We start from the raw sequence: 15,571 nt of genomic DNA, 5'->3' as shown, positions 1-15,571 counted from the left end.
TTTTGGATCAATATGAAATTTTTTTTCCCCCCTCTTCATCCAGATATTTTTAATCTTATGAATAGATTAGATGGAAAATAAATGTTATAGTGGGCCCTGCAAATTTTTTAAAGGTGAAAATCATTATACCACTATTATTTTCTAGGCTCATTGAGCTCTGAGTTGTACAAACGGTAGGAGATTAAAGTTGGTGAGGAAAATCTACATCTAGTGTAGTACTACTTCAAGTTTTTTTTTTTTCCTAAAAAACAATAAGCTTCTCATTCACTTCTCCATTGCATCGTTAATTATTTCTTCAGCTTCTTTATACAATAAATTTATTTTCATTTAATAAAAATACAATTTCTTTATAATATAAAACATTTCCAAATAGGAGATAGGGACAAATGTGTCAAATTAACATACTTCAGACATTTTAGATGTTTGTTAACAAATAGATTATTTTAAATCCGGCACTTAATTTTCAGACTTCAGCCACAATTACCAAACAAGTTTTTTGACTTCAAATTTCAGACTCGGGCTTCAGATTTCATATTCGGCTTCAGATTTCAACTTGGCTTTAGGCTTCATATTTAACAAACGGGCCTTAGTGATGTCAACGTACCATGGATGGTGAGCTGACGTCACCGGGTTCCCAACATGATGTATGTGTCATATCTAAAATGTCCCTCCATTTGGCAAGATCGTTTTATGTCTCGAGCCGAGCCCAAAAATGAGACAACCAAATCTCAAGTGGACCACACTACAGAAGGCACTGTGTATTTAATGACTACCATTGAAAACATTTTCAAAGTCCGGATCAATTTTTAATTGTTTTGGTGTGGCCTTTTGATATGGTTGGGTGGAAAATAAATATCATGGTGGGCCCTAAGAAGGTTTTAATGGTGGGAATAATTGTATATACTGCTTTATGTGATGTGGTCCACTTGAGCTTTGGATCGGCCTCATTTTTTAACCCATGTCTTAAAATGATATTAAAAAAAATAGATAGACAGTGGAGATATAACACATTCATAACCTGGTGATGTCAACACATCATAGAAGTAGGTGGTGTGAGGCACACCACGCAATTCGCTTCCTTTGGCCATACGTTTGTGCCACAGAGTTGGCTCAAAAATGAAAATGCCCATGTAAAAAATCAAGCTAGTCCGTTCATCAGATGGGTCACACTAAAAGAAATAGTGACGGTCGAATTTGATGTGCATTTACGGCCAACCTAATAGGTTGATCATCTTTTCCAATAAGATGATCTTCATGATTAGGCCCAACTTTTGAACGGTTCAGATGTCCTAAATGGATTATACGGTCTGATGGTTCTGGTGTCGTATTTGTGGACATCGGAGCCATTCAAATAGTAGGCCCCACCTTGAAATGACTTGTGTAAAATTATGTCAATCAAATAATCAGGTGGGCCCCACTTCTCAAAAGAAGTGATTGCTGATAGTTTGATTAGTCTTACGCTCTCATCACCGTCCAATGGCCTAATCCAGATAGATGACCTTCACATGGGCGACTTTTAAATTGTCCAAATTCCTATACTAGTCAAACATGTGTGGATAAAGTGGTGTGGATGATGGCTCCCAACCATCCCAACGCTCTCTTTACTATTTAATTATTTCTCCTGGGGTCCTGTCTCCTCTTTAATGTTGGATTATTTATAGATATTTGAGCCTTTCAAGTAGGGGGCACCACCATTATCAAGATAACCTGTGTGAAAAATAGACTGGTCTGCTCATTAGACGGGCCCAACTTCCCAGAAGAATTGACAGCCGTTGATTTGATTCAATGTACATTTTGGCCGATATGATGGTTTCATCATGCTGATTTTTAGATAGATGGCCTACATGAGAGGGCCCAACTTTTGAACGGTTTAGATGAGCTACACGGACCACACATGAGTTAGAAAACACACATGCAATGTGGGTCCCACTCTATCAAACGCTCTCACATTATTCAATTGAGATTATTATATATTACAAAAAATTAAAAAAACACTCCGACGAGAAATGCTCCATGGCACATTCAGAGGCTATCATACAAATATCATGCCAATTCGACAAATATTAACCATTTGATCAATGACTTCAAATATGAACGGTCAAACCATTTACAAAAAAATATGTCCAATGATCATGACCATTGAATTCACCTATTTGTAAAGGTCAATCTAAATTGGTTATGATTCTAAAGAATCACTATTGTTAGGCGACCCTGATCATCCCATCCATGGATTGGAAAAAAAAGAATGGCTATAAAAAAAAAATCCAAATCAAGAATAGATTGGATCATCTAATTACTACAAAATTTTCTTGGTACAGCAAAAAATGTGTTATGAACATAATGGACAGTTTAGATTGATTGATTAGTTCATCCAAGTAAACCGATGCAACTAGGAGCACTGTAACTTACAGAGCTCCGAGAGCACTGGATCATTTCTCAACGTTAATAGGGTTTGACTAATAATAGACAGGCATCTACCCAGCTTGCCCATAACTCCCGACTGGCAACTTCTTCCAACAAACCTCAGTATGTAGGCCCACTCCACGAACCGTCCACATTGAATGGACGGTTGTGACCGTCGCTGTCAACCAAGAGAAAACTTTCAGGGTCTGTTTGGGCGGTGGGATTAGAAGGGATTAGGTGGGATGGGATTCATCTGGTCCTGTGCCAATTCCACTCCATGTTTGGGAAGAATGGGAAAGCTTGGAATTACATTAAATAGAATTGCATTGGGTGCCGTGCCAATTTCACTCAATGTTAGCAAATTGTTGTAGGTCCCACCATGATGTGTGGGCTATATCCACACCGTCCACCCATTTATTGACATTATTTTAGAGCATGGGTTAAAAAATCAAGTAAATCTAATGCGTAAGTGGACCCCACCATAGAAAACAATGAGGATTGAATACTTACCGTTGAAAACTTCTTTGGGGCCACATAAGTTTTGGATTTACCTCATTTTTAGGCCCATGCCATAAAATGAGGTTACAAAACAAATGAACGGTAGATATAATACACGTGTGTTATTCCCAGTAATTTCAAATAATGGTGGGTATATCCATTCAATATCCATTCAACAAAGCAGGGCATTAATCTTATCCCATGGCAACAGGGGACAATCCCTGCCATGGGTAATAAATATGTTTTTTGAATCCCATCCCACCTAATCCCTTCTAATTCCACCGCCCAAACAGACCCTCAAGTTCTCGTATTTAATTCTAAAATCCAAAGCTTAGGATTATCGCTGAAGCTGATTATGGGACAATAGCTTATTAATGATGGCAGCGAAAATCATTGGACCTTCGTAGCGTATTGTTTACAGCTGGGAAGTTGATTGATTAGTGTACCACCAACCAACATGGTGTGCTGATAGGGCAAAGTTCTTTGGCCCCACTATGATCTATGTGTTATATTCAAACTGTTCATTTATTTTGTAAGATCATTTTAGGACATGAGCTCAAAAACAAAGGTCTAAGCCTCACGTAGACCACACCACAAAGCAATAGGGACGATCCCAACCTTAAGTGGACCACACCACAAAGCAATAGGAACAGTGATGCCTACTGTTGAAACTTTCTCATAGAGATTGTACGCTTGCCATTGAAAACTTAATGGATGAAAGGAAAATATAAATATCAACTTGATCGAAAACTTTTATAGCCATGAAGATTTTTTCAATGATAGGCAGCAGAGATTTGAATGCCAACCACTTAAAACTCTTTAGGCCGCAAAAGTTTTGGATCAAGTAGATATTTATGTTTTTACTTCATTTAGGTCTGTACCACCCTATAAATAGGTTAGATGACAAATAAACATCATGACTGGCCTTAGAAAGGTTTTAATGATAGGTAATATTTTCTCACTGATTTTTGTGGTTTGGTCTATTTGAAGTCTGGAATATTTACTTCATTTTTGGGCTCATGCTCTAAAATAACCTCGCAGAATGAATAGATGTATGGATATGACACATATATTATGGTGAGCATTACAAAATTTTGCCATGTCAACACAACACTGACACACGCTGACCCCGGCTATACGATCCAACCCGGTCCAAAATAAAGTGAAAATGAAGAAAGTTGTACTATTATAGGTTTTTTATTATTAATTTGTTAATGCTAGTCACCCTTATTCCTTCAATAATCGAGCTCCAGGGCGGTTGGTAGTTGATAGAGTACCAGTAAAAGAGAGGTTGCTGTCTGATGGACAGCTGATGGTGAAGCTTCTCAATGAGTGCGGATCGTTCTGTGTTGAAGACAGGGATTTCTTTGGCCGTGGCTTCTCATTGCCAATGACAGGAGCTCACAAAATACTCAATTTGCTCTATCCCTGATGGATTGCGTACTCTACAAGACAACTTTTAACGTGTGAAATTTCTCTGACCTACTACGATTTATTTGTTAGATCCAAACTGTCCATCAAAATTTTTAGATTAATCTAGAGCATGAACTTAAAAATGAGGCATAACCAAAGTTAAATTGTATCACACCACGAGAGGCAGTGGGGGTTGAATGAACTACCGGTGATATCTTTCAAGGGCCAACCATAAGGTATATTTGACATCTAACTTGTTTACAAGGGCAGACATACTTAGATAAAGGAAAAAACATATAATAACTTCATTAGAGCCTTTCATGGCTCCAAAAAGTTTTCAATATACTCGTTCAATTCCTACTATTTCATTGTGGTGTGGTATACTGAAGTTATATATATCAATCACCCTGGTTTAAATTCAGCTCATATTTTAGAATGATATGTAAAAAATGAATGGATGGTATGGACCTAAGAAATAGGTCATGGTGGGGCCCACATAAATTTCATATATGAAGAAACTCCTTAATTACTTGTGTGGTGCACCACATCCTAGGAAGAGAGCAGAAAATCGGAAGCCTAGACATGTAGAACTTCCATGGGCCCTACATGATATGTGTTAGCTTGACATTGTCCATCCATTTCTCCATATCATTTCAGGGCATGAGACCAAACATGAGGAAGATCATGGTCTAAGTAGGCTACACTAATAGAATCAGCAGAAATTGGATGTCCATTATTGAAAACATTTTGAAATTACGGAAAAGTGATCAAATTGATCATAATTGTGTTTTCCCTTCATTCATGCCTATGTGACCTTATGAAGATGTTAAATGGCAAATAAACTTCATAGTGAACCTAGGAAAGTTTAATAGTTGTTCAATCCCCGCTGCTTTCTGTGCCGTGGTCTATTTAAGCTTTTGGATGTGCTTCATTTTTATGCTGGTGCTCTAAAATGATATGTAAAAATTGATGGACGGTATAAATTTAACACAAATCATAGTAGGACAGATAAGTTCCATCCATTAAAAATTACCCTGTACAGTAAGTAATCCAATGCTACGAGAGAAAATAGATGCGTTTTGAGCTAGTTTCATCAACGATGACATAAACGAATGAGAAGCCAAAGGCACGGTATTTCCCCGTGCCTTCGGCACAGACCATCCGCACTCTCTAATAATCTGTCATTTAAAAGCTAACCCGGAATTGTGGGGGCGAAAAAGGTACGTTCCAGCGACCTTTTTGTTATTATTCAACGTGCAATAATGCTACTCGTTCGGTGCTGTATGAAAAATAACCTAACACTATTTAAAAAATAATAATAGTGAAAGTCCTGCAGGCGATCTTTGCATGCCTATCTAGACATGTTCCGCCCATCCAAGCTGTTTATCAAAAACGCGGTGTCCATCAATTTGTTCATGTGGGCCATGGTGATGGGAGGCATCGATTTGTTCATGTGGGCCATGGTGATGGGAGGTATCTGAATTTTACTTTCGGTTTCTTTGTAGGGAAGTACTGATTACTCTTCCATGCATGTGGGGGTGGAAGCCGATTCCGTGGTGTGACGCATTTAGGGGTGTACATCGAGTCGAACCAAGTCGAGCTGGCCTCAGCTCGACTCGGCTCGGCCACTAGTTGATCTCAGGTCAAACTCGGCTCGGCTTGGTCCTCGAGCTTTATTGGCCAGCTCGGCTCAATTTAGTCAGCAACTCGGGCCAATTCGAGCTGAGTTCAAGCCAAGTTCGCTTGTGCAACATTTTCATAAACACCTGGACTGCACCTTCAAAATCTCATTGTATTTAAGACAACAATAATGGTTTTACAAGTATTTTATCAAACACCTTCTAAGCAACATAAAAATCAAGAAAAAAAAGTATTGGTTTCATATACATACATTCCTTGCCACTAGCCATACTTCATTGGGTCATTTCATCAAACATTTGGTAAGCAACATCAATATTAAAGTAACCGAGTCACCGAACTGGTTTGATTCGTGTTGAGTCAAGTTGGGGCCAACTCGAACTCGGCTCGAACTCATTTTTGAGCTTAAAAAATCAGCTCGAATCGACTCGAACTCAGCTTCGAAACAAGTCAAATCAAGCTTTTTCGAGTCGAGTCGAGTTAACCGAGCTAGCTCGGTTCGTGTACACCTCTAGATACATACCACTGACTTCTGTGGCATGTTGACGTCACCCAGTACAATGAGCCCCACCATGATGTGTGTCATATCCACACCATACATTCATTTTATGAGATCCTTTTAGGGCATCAATCCAAAAATAAGATAGATCCAAAGCTCAAAGTGGACCACCACAGAGAGCAGTGGAATTTCAATTTCTACCATTGAAAACTTCTTGGGGCCACAGAAGTTTTGGATCAAGTTGATATTTGTGTTTTCCCTTCATTTAAGTCTTTGTAAACATTATGAATAAGTTAGATGGCAAATAAACGTCATGGTGGACCCTAAGAAGGTTTCAAAATTAGAGGTCATCATCTCCACTACTTTATGTGGTGTGGTCCACATGAGCTTTGAATTTGTCTCTTTTTAGGCCCGTGATTTAAAATGATATCACAAAATAGATAAACACATATACATCATGTGTTGTGTTTTTGTAAATGAAAGGAAAAAAAGATAAGAAAGATTTGTGGCTTTTGGTAAATGTTGGTAGATAATCATTCATTTGTAAATGGTGATGTTCTAGATGAATTGAGCACCTTTCGATTTTGAAATAATGGCAAAAGGATAACGGTAATGGTAGAAGTATGCCAACAACGAAGAGACACCACATCAAAAAGCGATGAATAACTCTTAAGAGTTTCAACACCCGGTCAAGGGTTCGAGTACCCATAGGTGGTGAAATTCCACTATAGCATGAGTGTGTGGGGTGTGTGTGCGTGTGTAAAAAAGAAAAAAGAAGAAAAAGTGATGAATAACATGAAAATGCATGTAACTTTTCATTAAAAACCAATTTTCGAGTCAATCTGAATTACAACAACTGTTGAAATCTCATGTCCTCCTCCTTTTTCTTCTCCATTTATCATTTTGAGAAAAGTTGCAGAAATTGCATATTTTTTCAGGGGTAAACTGCAAATAGGAATAAAGTCATGGGGTAAAATGTAACAACAAAGAAGTCAATGGTGTACGTTGCAAAAGTATGTTCAGAATGAGGTTTTTAAGTTTTGCAGGCCGAAGCCTAAGTTTCTCCTGTTAAGTAGAATGGGCTTATTGTCAAGTGGAGGCAGAATTACTATAACCCTCTTACAAACTGGTTTAACTACTACTAAGGTGTGAATATCGTCTTGAAGATAGTTACATTGTAATGTGCTTTAAGCCTATATTTAAGTGAGTTTTTCTTTTCTTTTCACATTTTCAATTGATGCCTATAATTTTTTAAATGACATTTGCTTAAAAATGACTTTCAATTTAAGTTGCACCTATAGGGAGGAGACTTCTCACCCCGAGCCTCACAAAATTCATCGACGGTTTTGCCAATAATTTTCTTACTTAAACACTACCGGTAAGTCGCTTTCCACTCACAGAACTTATAGTCATCCAAGCGACCCATAATGAATTGATTGGGTCATTCTCATGTGCCATGAATGGGCACTGAAGATTTTTTTTTTGTTTTTTTACTTTTTGTGTGCGCGTGCACAGGTGTGTTTGCGGCCTTTTCCTTTTCTTTTTGGGACTAGTTCCATGCGGGCTGTTTTTCTCATGACTCATCTGGTCAAGGCGAGAGGCAAAAAAAGTATATTTCTCAAGAAAGCATTAATAAAATATGTGGAAGATTAAAAAAAAAAGATGGGCATTTGTGCCTTAAATAAGAACATTGCAAGTGCTTAGGAGAGTTCTGTTGTCACGTGTCATTTTTCCTTTAAGCTACTTAAGATGGATGTATTAATTAAGGGCTCATCCGTATATCTCCTAATAAGTATAACTTAATAACTTGAGTTAAAAAGATGGATCAAATCTCTTACAGAGTGGGGCCATTCATGGTTTAGTTGGACTTATAATTCCCCATTAAAAAAAGGTTCTTCATCTTCCAGGACAAGTTATGTACAAGGGACAAACTGATAGAAGGGTAAATTCTTCAGAAAAAATCTCAAAAAGTGTCCCAATATCAAGGAAAAAAAGGTTCAAAGAGGAGAGGCCATTGTTATAAAAATCTCTCTAAAATAAGGTGGCAAACCCTATGGTAGGGATGAATTTGGAACTCCAGTTAGCTAGTAAGCTTCCCATTAGCCAATGGCTAATGGTTGGTGCCCTGTGGGCCCTACTATGATGTATGTGTTTCATCACGTTGTTCATCCGTTTTTACTTCTCATTTTATGGTACAAGCCAAGAATGAGATAGATCCAAATCTCGACACGATGGGGAAACAGAAGTGTTGATTGAACTCCCGTCTTTTGAAACTTTTTAGGACCATTAAAGTTTTGCATCCAGATGATATTTGTTTTTTCCCCAATAGGTTGTATGTCAAATATACATTACAGTAGGCCATAATAGGCTTTTAACGGTGGACAATCAATCACTATTATTATTTTGGTGTGGTGTGGGTTATTAGAGATTTAGATTTGACTGAAATTTAGGACCAAGTTCTAAAAATGATCTAAAAAAAAAAAAACTATGAATAGACAACACATACAACATGGTTGGGGCCACAGATGACCAACCACTTGCCGCCTGGTTAGTGGCCACGTCATTACCCAAACCGTGTCCCTGAATTTCTGGTAAAAGAATTTTCTTTGCAGGTATTATAATAGAGTTATATCAGTCCTGATGTGACACAATCAGGATGCAGGCAAATAAAAAAATCTGCCTGGCAGCAGAATACATGTGGCTTGATTTTTTAATTGGGCCTATGGGACCGACGATTTCTATCTAAAGCCTTTGGCAGGAAGTTCCTCAGCTAAAAACCTAAGGTGGAGCCCAGCATATACCCGTCATCCAGCGGTGGGCCGTAATGTTAGAAATCCACCCTTCATCCGTTTTTTGAAATTATTTTAGGACATGGGCAAAAAATGAGAATGATCACGGTAAGGAAATTTCTACCGACAGTAATGTTTGCATGCCACCCATACTGTTAATGACATCATTTATACTGTGATGAACTGTAAACACAAATATAATCTTTGCCTCACAGATATTTGACATTCAATCCTTACGTTTTCAGCACACTTGAGCATTGGATCCGGTTCATTTTTGACCCGATGTCTTAAATGATCTCAAAAACGGATGGACAGGTGGATTTCTCACCAACATCACGGTGGGCCCCACTAACGTTTCCAGCGTAGCAACTTCCTGTAAAAGGGTGGGCCCCACTTAGGTTTCGAGCGCAGGAACTTCCTGCGAAAGGCTTTAAGAGGAAATCCGCGTCCAAGACCACCGGAACTTCATTGACTAGGGATCGCAGGGAATCCGCGTCACAGCGTCAGCATGACTCGTACTGGTCAGGCCTCGTCACCCAGCAGATCACGGAATCGGATTGGCTACTCCACCGCCACCAGCCCGGTGGCTGGTGGTCGAGGCTCTGTGAGCCCCACCATGATGTATGTGTTTTATCCATTCCGTTCATCCATTTTTAAAAATCATTTCAGGGCTTGATCCCAAAAATGAGAGGGATATAAATCTCAGGTGGACCACACCACAGGAAAACAATAGTGATTGGATATCCACCATTTAAATCCTCCTAAGGCCCACTGTACTATTTATTTGACATCCAATCTGTTGATTAGGTCATACAGACCCAGATGTAGGGAAAAATCAAATATCATCTTGATCCAAAACTTTTATGGCCCCCCAAAATTTTTTAATGGTCGACGTTCATTCAACACTAATTCCTGTAATATGGTCCACTTGAGATTGTGATATACCTCATTTTTGGTCTCATACCATAAAATGATCTAGAAAAATTGATGAACCGCATGGATTAAACACATACATCATGGTGGAGTCCACATAGCACCGACCACCAGCCATTGGCTGGTGGCAGAGGTAGTAGCCAATCCGTTTCCGCGGATCACTAGAATTGGGAGAGACGATACACCGAACAACGGTGTATAATCCAGAAACCCCATCGTTGAGAAATATCGTCCGAAGCTAGTAATTTTAAAATTTCCCAAATTCAAACGCTTTAAAAATAAATCCACGAAATCACATTCAATTCCAAGACTACATACACAGAACTACCCGTAAATACATATAAATATAAAACAAAATCCTAAGAAAGATTTATCATCTTATTCTTATTCTAATCTAATTTTCTTTTTATTTATTTTCTGCTACCTTCTTCGACTGCTTCTGGATGAAATCCCTCACCTCAGTAATTAACAATTCAGACTCCGGCAATTCCGGAAACACGTAGAATGCGTGTATAGCGTTTGGATACACGACCAGGTTCGCTTCCTTTCCCAGAGCTTTCAGCCCCTCGCAGTAGCGTTTCTGCCAGTCTTGCAACGGGTCGAACCCTCCCACAAACACCAGCGCAGCTGGGAACGAGGCAGGTAGATTGCCCGATCCGTTACGTCCGAAAGGGTTTACTGCTTCGTGGTCCCGATCCGACCCTTCTGGAAGGAATGCCTTCCACAGCCAGTCCGTACGCTCCATCGAGACGAGCGGGGCCCACGCGAGACGGGTCTCGGACTCGGTCCGCTCCTCTCCCCCGAAGTATGGCTGGATCGCCACCAGCCCGATGAGCCGCACGGACTTGAACTCGGTCGGCGGCGCGCCGGAGATCCGCTGCGCGACGTGGTGCGAGATGTTGCCGCCGGCGCTGTCCCCGGACAGGAATAGCAGTGACAAGTCGGCCTTAGGGGCAAAGTCGTAAAAAGCCGGGTCCCGGCCGTCGAGCCACTTGACGACGTCGAACCCGTCGTCGTACGGGGCGGGGTATTTGTTTTCAGGCGACAGGCGGTAGTTGACAGAGACGACGACTGCGGGGATCTCGCCGGCAATCCGGCGGCATACGGCGTCGTATGCCTTGGAGTCCGGAGAGAGGAATGCGAAGCCGCCGCCGTGGAAGAAGATGAAGACGGGGAGGCTGACGTCATCGGCGGTTCCAGTAGGGTAGAATGCGCGGAACCAGAGGTTTCGGGTCGGGTCCACGGTGAAGTCGGCCGTTTTGACGCCTTTAAACGGTTTCGGGTTGGACGCCTCGCGAAAATCGAGGAAGCGGAGGAGACGGCGGTTGACGGTGCCGTTAGAGCGGCGAGCGGCGTCAGTAACGGCGGAGAGGACGCTGATAAAAATCTTGGTCTTCCATGGGAGGAGAGGAGAGGGTAGGGGCTTTTCCGTCATTTCCGTAGTGTCTTACTTTTGTGTACTTCACGGAGAGGAGATGTGGAATTTTATAGAGGGGGTTTGATTCTCCGGCGTGGCAGAGTATGATGGTTCATACGCAGGCATCGAAAAATAGTACACGTGGCATGCTGATAAACTCAAATCTCTACTGTCCAAATTGTTAGTAATATATTAGATGGACAGTAGACCAAAACAATATGCTGATCTTGTTAATTAATTGGTTGATCGGTGGACATTTAATGAACGGTTGGAATGAAAAGTAGGTAACGGTTCGAATTCATTGAACGACTGTCCAGTAATAAAAGGTCGGGATTTTTCAACTAGCCTTGTTTTTAGATAAAGACCGTCAGATGGAGAAATTTGGATGGTTTGATTTGTGTCATTTCATGCGAAGTGAGATATTAAACTGCCTGCGTGTGCAACATCCGGGTTCGCCCATAGTATCAAATGACTTATCCAATAAAAGGAAGATACGAGCTAGAACGCCCTCCAATCTCTATCACCGTTTTCCTTTGCGGAAGCGGATTGTCTGGTGTACCACACACCAGCTAGTTTATGTATCGACGTCAGCAAGTTTTGTTGGTCCAATCACGAGGTATTTGTTATATCCAAACCACCGTTCATCCATTTTATGAGCTAGTATTAAGGTTTGAACCGAAAAATAAGACAGATCTAAATATAAAGTGGAACACACTGCGAAAAGTAGTTGGGGATTGAACGCATAGCAATGAAATCCTTATGCGGATCACGTAACTTTTGGATTAATATAAAATTTGTTTTTCCTCTCCATCTATGTATTTTTGACTTTATTAACCCATTGGATGGAAAATAAACGTTATGTGGGCCCTACGAATTTTTTAAAGGTGAAAATAATTATCCTCGCTACCATTTCCAGTGTAGTCTCTTTGAACTTTGAATATGATTAAGTTTTTCTATAATGCTTTAAAATGATCTCAAGAAATAGATAAACGGTGTGGATATAATAAATACATCATTGTGGGGTTATCTAACTTTGATTTCCTTTGAACCGTTCATACAAACCGGATCTCAGGGAGCGTCGGCGCTCGTCTTCGCACGACACGTACCTACACCACCAGCTATATGGCTGATGTGTGGTACACGCAGCCTTTAGTAGAAGTTTGGGCTGAGGATTCAGGGTGGGACCCAGTGCCATGTTTATGAGAAAGCCCCTCTTTCCATTTGTTTCGAGTTCATTCAAATATCTGCAAAAACAATGAGGAGGATCAAAAACTTAAGTGAGCCACGTGAGAGAAAATAGTGGGAATTTAATGACCACCGTTGATGCATTTATAGGACCATGAAAGTTTTGTATGCGCTCGAGGGACTGTTTGGGAGTGAATCAACTTTAACCCAAAAGTACTATGCATGGTATATTCATGAGTTTTTGAATTTAATTATTAAATCAACTTCAATATCTCTAATTAGTGAGATATATAATTTTTGACACAATGGTTGTGATAAGCCCACTGAAATATATGTTTTGCTTGAAAATAATGAAATTTCAAGTCTTGGATAGGCTGCAAGCACAAGATCATGTCTAAGTAATTAATCAATGATTTTTAATAGTTGATTAATATAAACAATGTTTTGATTGGACAATGCTTGGACGGTGCTGATCATCATTAGTGGGTCATGTGCCCAATAGAATGATAGTACAGTAACACACGTGCTACACCTGCAACTATTGAAATGACTTTATGCTGCCAAACAAGCAGGGGATTTGAAACCCCTCAAATCCCCTCCAATCTATGGTGCCTAACGTCAGTGTTTTCACTTAATTTGAGTGAAAATGACCTTATAAATAGTTTAGATGGAGTATAAACATCAACGTGGAGCCTAAGAAGATTTCAATGGTAGGCAATCCTTTCCCCACTGTTTCATATCATATGTACTAATTTAGTTTTGAATTATCCTCATTTTTTGTCACATTTTCTAAATTAATTTCGAAAAACAAATGAGTGGGTTGAGTTTATCACGAACATCGCATTGCCGCACCTAAAATACTCGCGCAGGAACTTCCTGCCAAAGCCTTCAGTGAAATCCGCGTTCGTCCGGTTTACCGCACATCACCTATCTATCTTGTGTTTACGTCACCTGTTGGTCGCATAATGAGGTATAAGTTATATCCAACCCGTTAGCTCATTCGGTGAGCTCCTTTTAAGGTTACATCCTGAGGATTAGGTAGATCCAAAGATCAAGTATACTGCAACGGAAAAAGCAAGGGGGATTGAAAGTCTGCTATTGAAGCCATTTTTGGGCTCCCATGAGTTTTGGATCAATATGATATTTGTTTTTACTCTTCATATATGTTATGGTGGGCCTTATAAATATTTTAATGATGAGGATCATTGTCCCATTTCTATTTGTGGTGTGGTCCACTTGTGCTTTGGATATGACTCATTTTGGGTCTAATGCTCTAAAATGATATGGTAGAATGGATGAACGGTGCCGATACAATAAATATATTGTGGGGGCTATGTTACTTTGATCTCTTTCCAGCCGTTGGTACAGTGACAGCTCCAATAGTGTCAGCGCTCGTCTTAGCACCACAGTACCCACATCAGCCGGGTCAGTGGCGTGTGACGCATCAGTCAATCCGCTTCCCCTGGTGGCCAATCTTCTTGGGAAACGAATTGGCTACTCCCCGTGACACCAGCCAAAGGCCGATGGGTCGGTGTTATGTGGCCCCACCATGATGTATGTGTTTCATCCATACTATCCATCTATTTTGAAAAATCATTTTATGGTGTGAGTCAAAAAATGAGGTATATCCAAATCTCAAGTGGACCACATTACAGGAAACAATGTTGAATGAGGGTAGACCATTAAAAACACTTTGGGGGCTATAAAAGTTTTGGATCAAGCGGATCCTTGCTTTTTCTCTTCATCTAGTCCTATATGACCTAATCAACAGATTGGATGGCAAATAAGCAGTATAGCGGGCCTTAGGAGGATTTTAATGGTGGATATCCAATCACTATTATTTTTATGTGGTGTGGTCCACTTGAGATTTATAACTCTCTCATTTTTGGGATCAAGCCATAAAATAATATGTAAAAGTGGATGAATGGAATGGATGAAACACATGCATCATAATAGGGCCCATAAAACACCGACCACCAGCCATGGAGCAGGTGGCAGGGGAGTAGCCAATCCGTTCCCATCATCTTGGGACGCGATTTGGGCCTGTATGACCTAATTAACAGATTGAATGTCAAATAGACAGTACAGTGGGCCTTAGGAGGATTTTAATAGTGGATATCCAATCAATATTGTTTTCCTGTAGTGTGGTCCACCTGAGATTTATATCCCTCTCAATTTTGGGTTCAAGCCATAAAATGATTTTTAAAAATGGATAAATGGAATGGATGAAACACATACATCATCATGGTGGGCCCACAGAGCACCAATCACCAGCCACCGGGCTGGTTGCGGGGGGAGTAGCCAATCCCATCCCATCTTCTTGGGCTCAGCATGTTGTACTGTATAATCTAATCTACTCTGTCCATCAGGTGTTCACCTCAGCGTTAAGATTTGACAACAAAAACCAGCGATATCCGCAACTCACGTGGACCACACTACAAGAATAACGGGGATGAGATTCCAACCATAGGTTTTGTATGTGTGGCCATCAACGTTGTGTATCTGTGATCAAACCCGTTCATCAGGTGAAAATCATGGTGATGAATTTAACGCACAAAAATCAGCAAGATCCAAAAAGTTAGGATGGCCATAACCAGTAAATTTAGAGGTTTTAGGAACACTTATATATTGTCTCCATAGGTGTGGCCCATTTGATTTATTATGAGAAATTTCCTACTGTACGATCCATTTATGGCCCACCCGCCATTCTAAGCCCACTTCCTTTTAAGCTTCCAAGAATATTCCCATGTGTACGGACGACTGGCCAAAAGTAGAAAACGCCCCTGCTTTTTCCAT

General features: G+C 40.3%; 1 protein-coding gene across 1 annotated transcript; it reads right to left on the bottom strand.

The window, feature by feature from the left end:
• Nucleotides 1-10,465: 10,465 nt before the first annotated feature.
• Nucleotides 10,466-11,740, bottom strand: LOC131242742 (probable carboxylesterase 18). Its single transcript, XM_058241577.1, has one exon. The coding sequence runs from the start codon at nt 11,606-11,608 to the stop codon at nt 10,580-10,582; it is 1,029 nt and encodes a 342-aa protein (XP_058097560.1). The 5' UTR covers nt 11,609-11,740; the 3' UTR covers nt 10,466-10,579.
• Between the last annotated feature and the right edge of the window lie 3,831 nt (nt 11,741-15,571).

Source organism: Magnolia sinica, chromosome 4 (genome assembly GCF_029962835.1).
Source record: "Magnolia sinica isolate HGM2019 chromosome 4, MsV1, whole genome shotgun sequence".
Taxonomy (NCBI): Eukaryota; Viridiplantae; Streptophyta; class Magnoliopsida; order Magnoliales; family Magnoliaceae; genus Magnolia; species Magnolia sinica.
The sequence above is the reverse complement of the archived record's forward strand: the minus strand, read 5'-3'. Positions and strand labels throughout refer to the sequence as shown.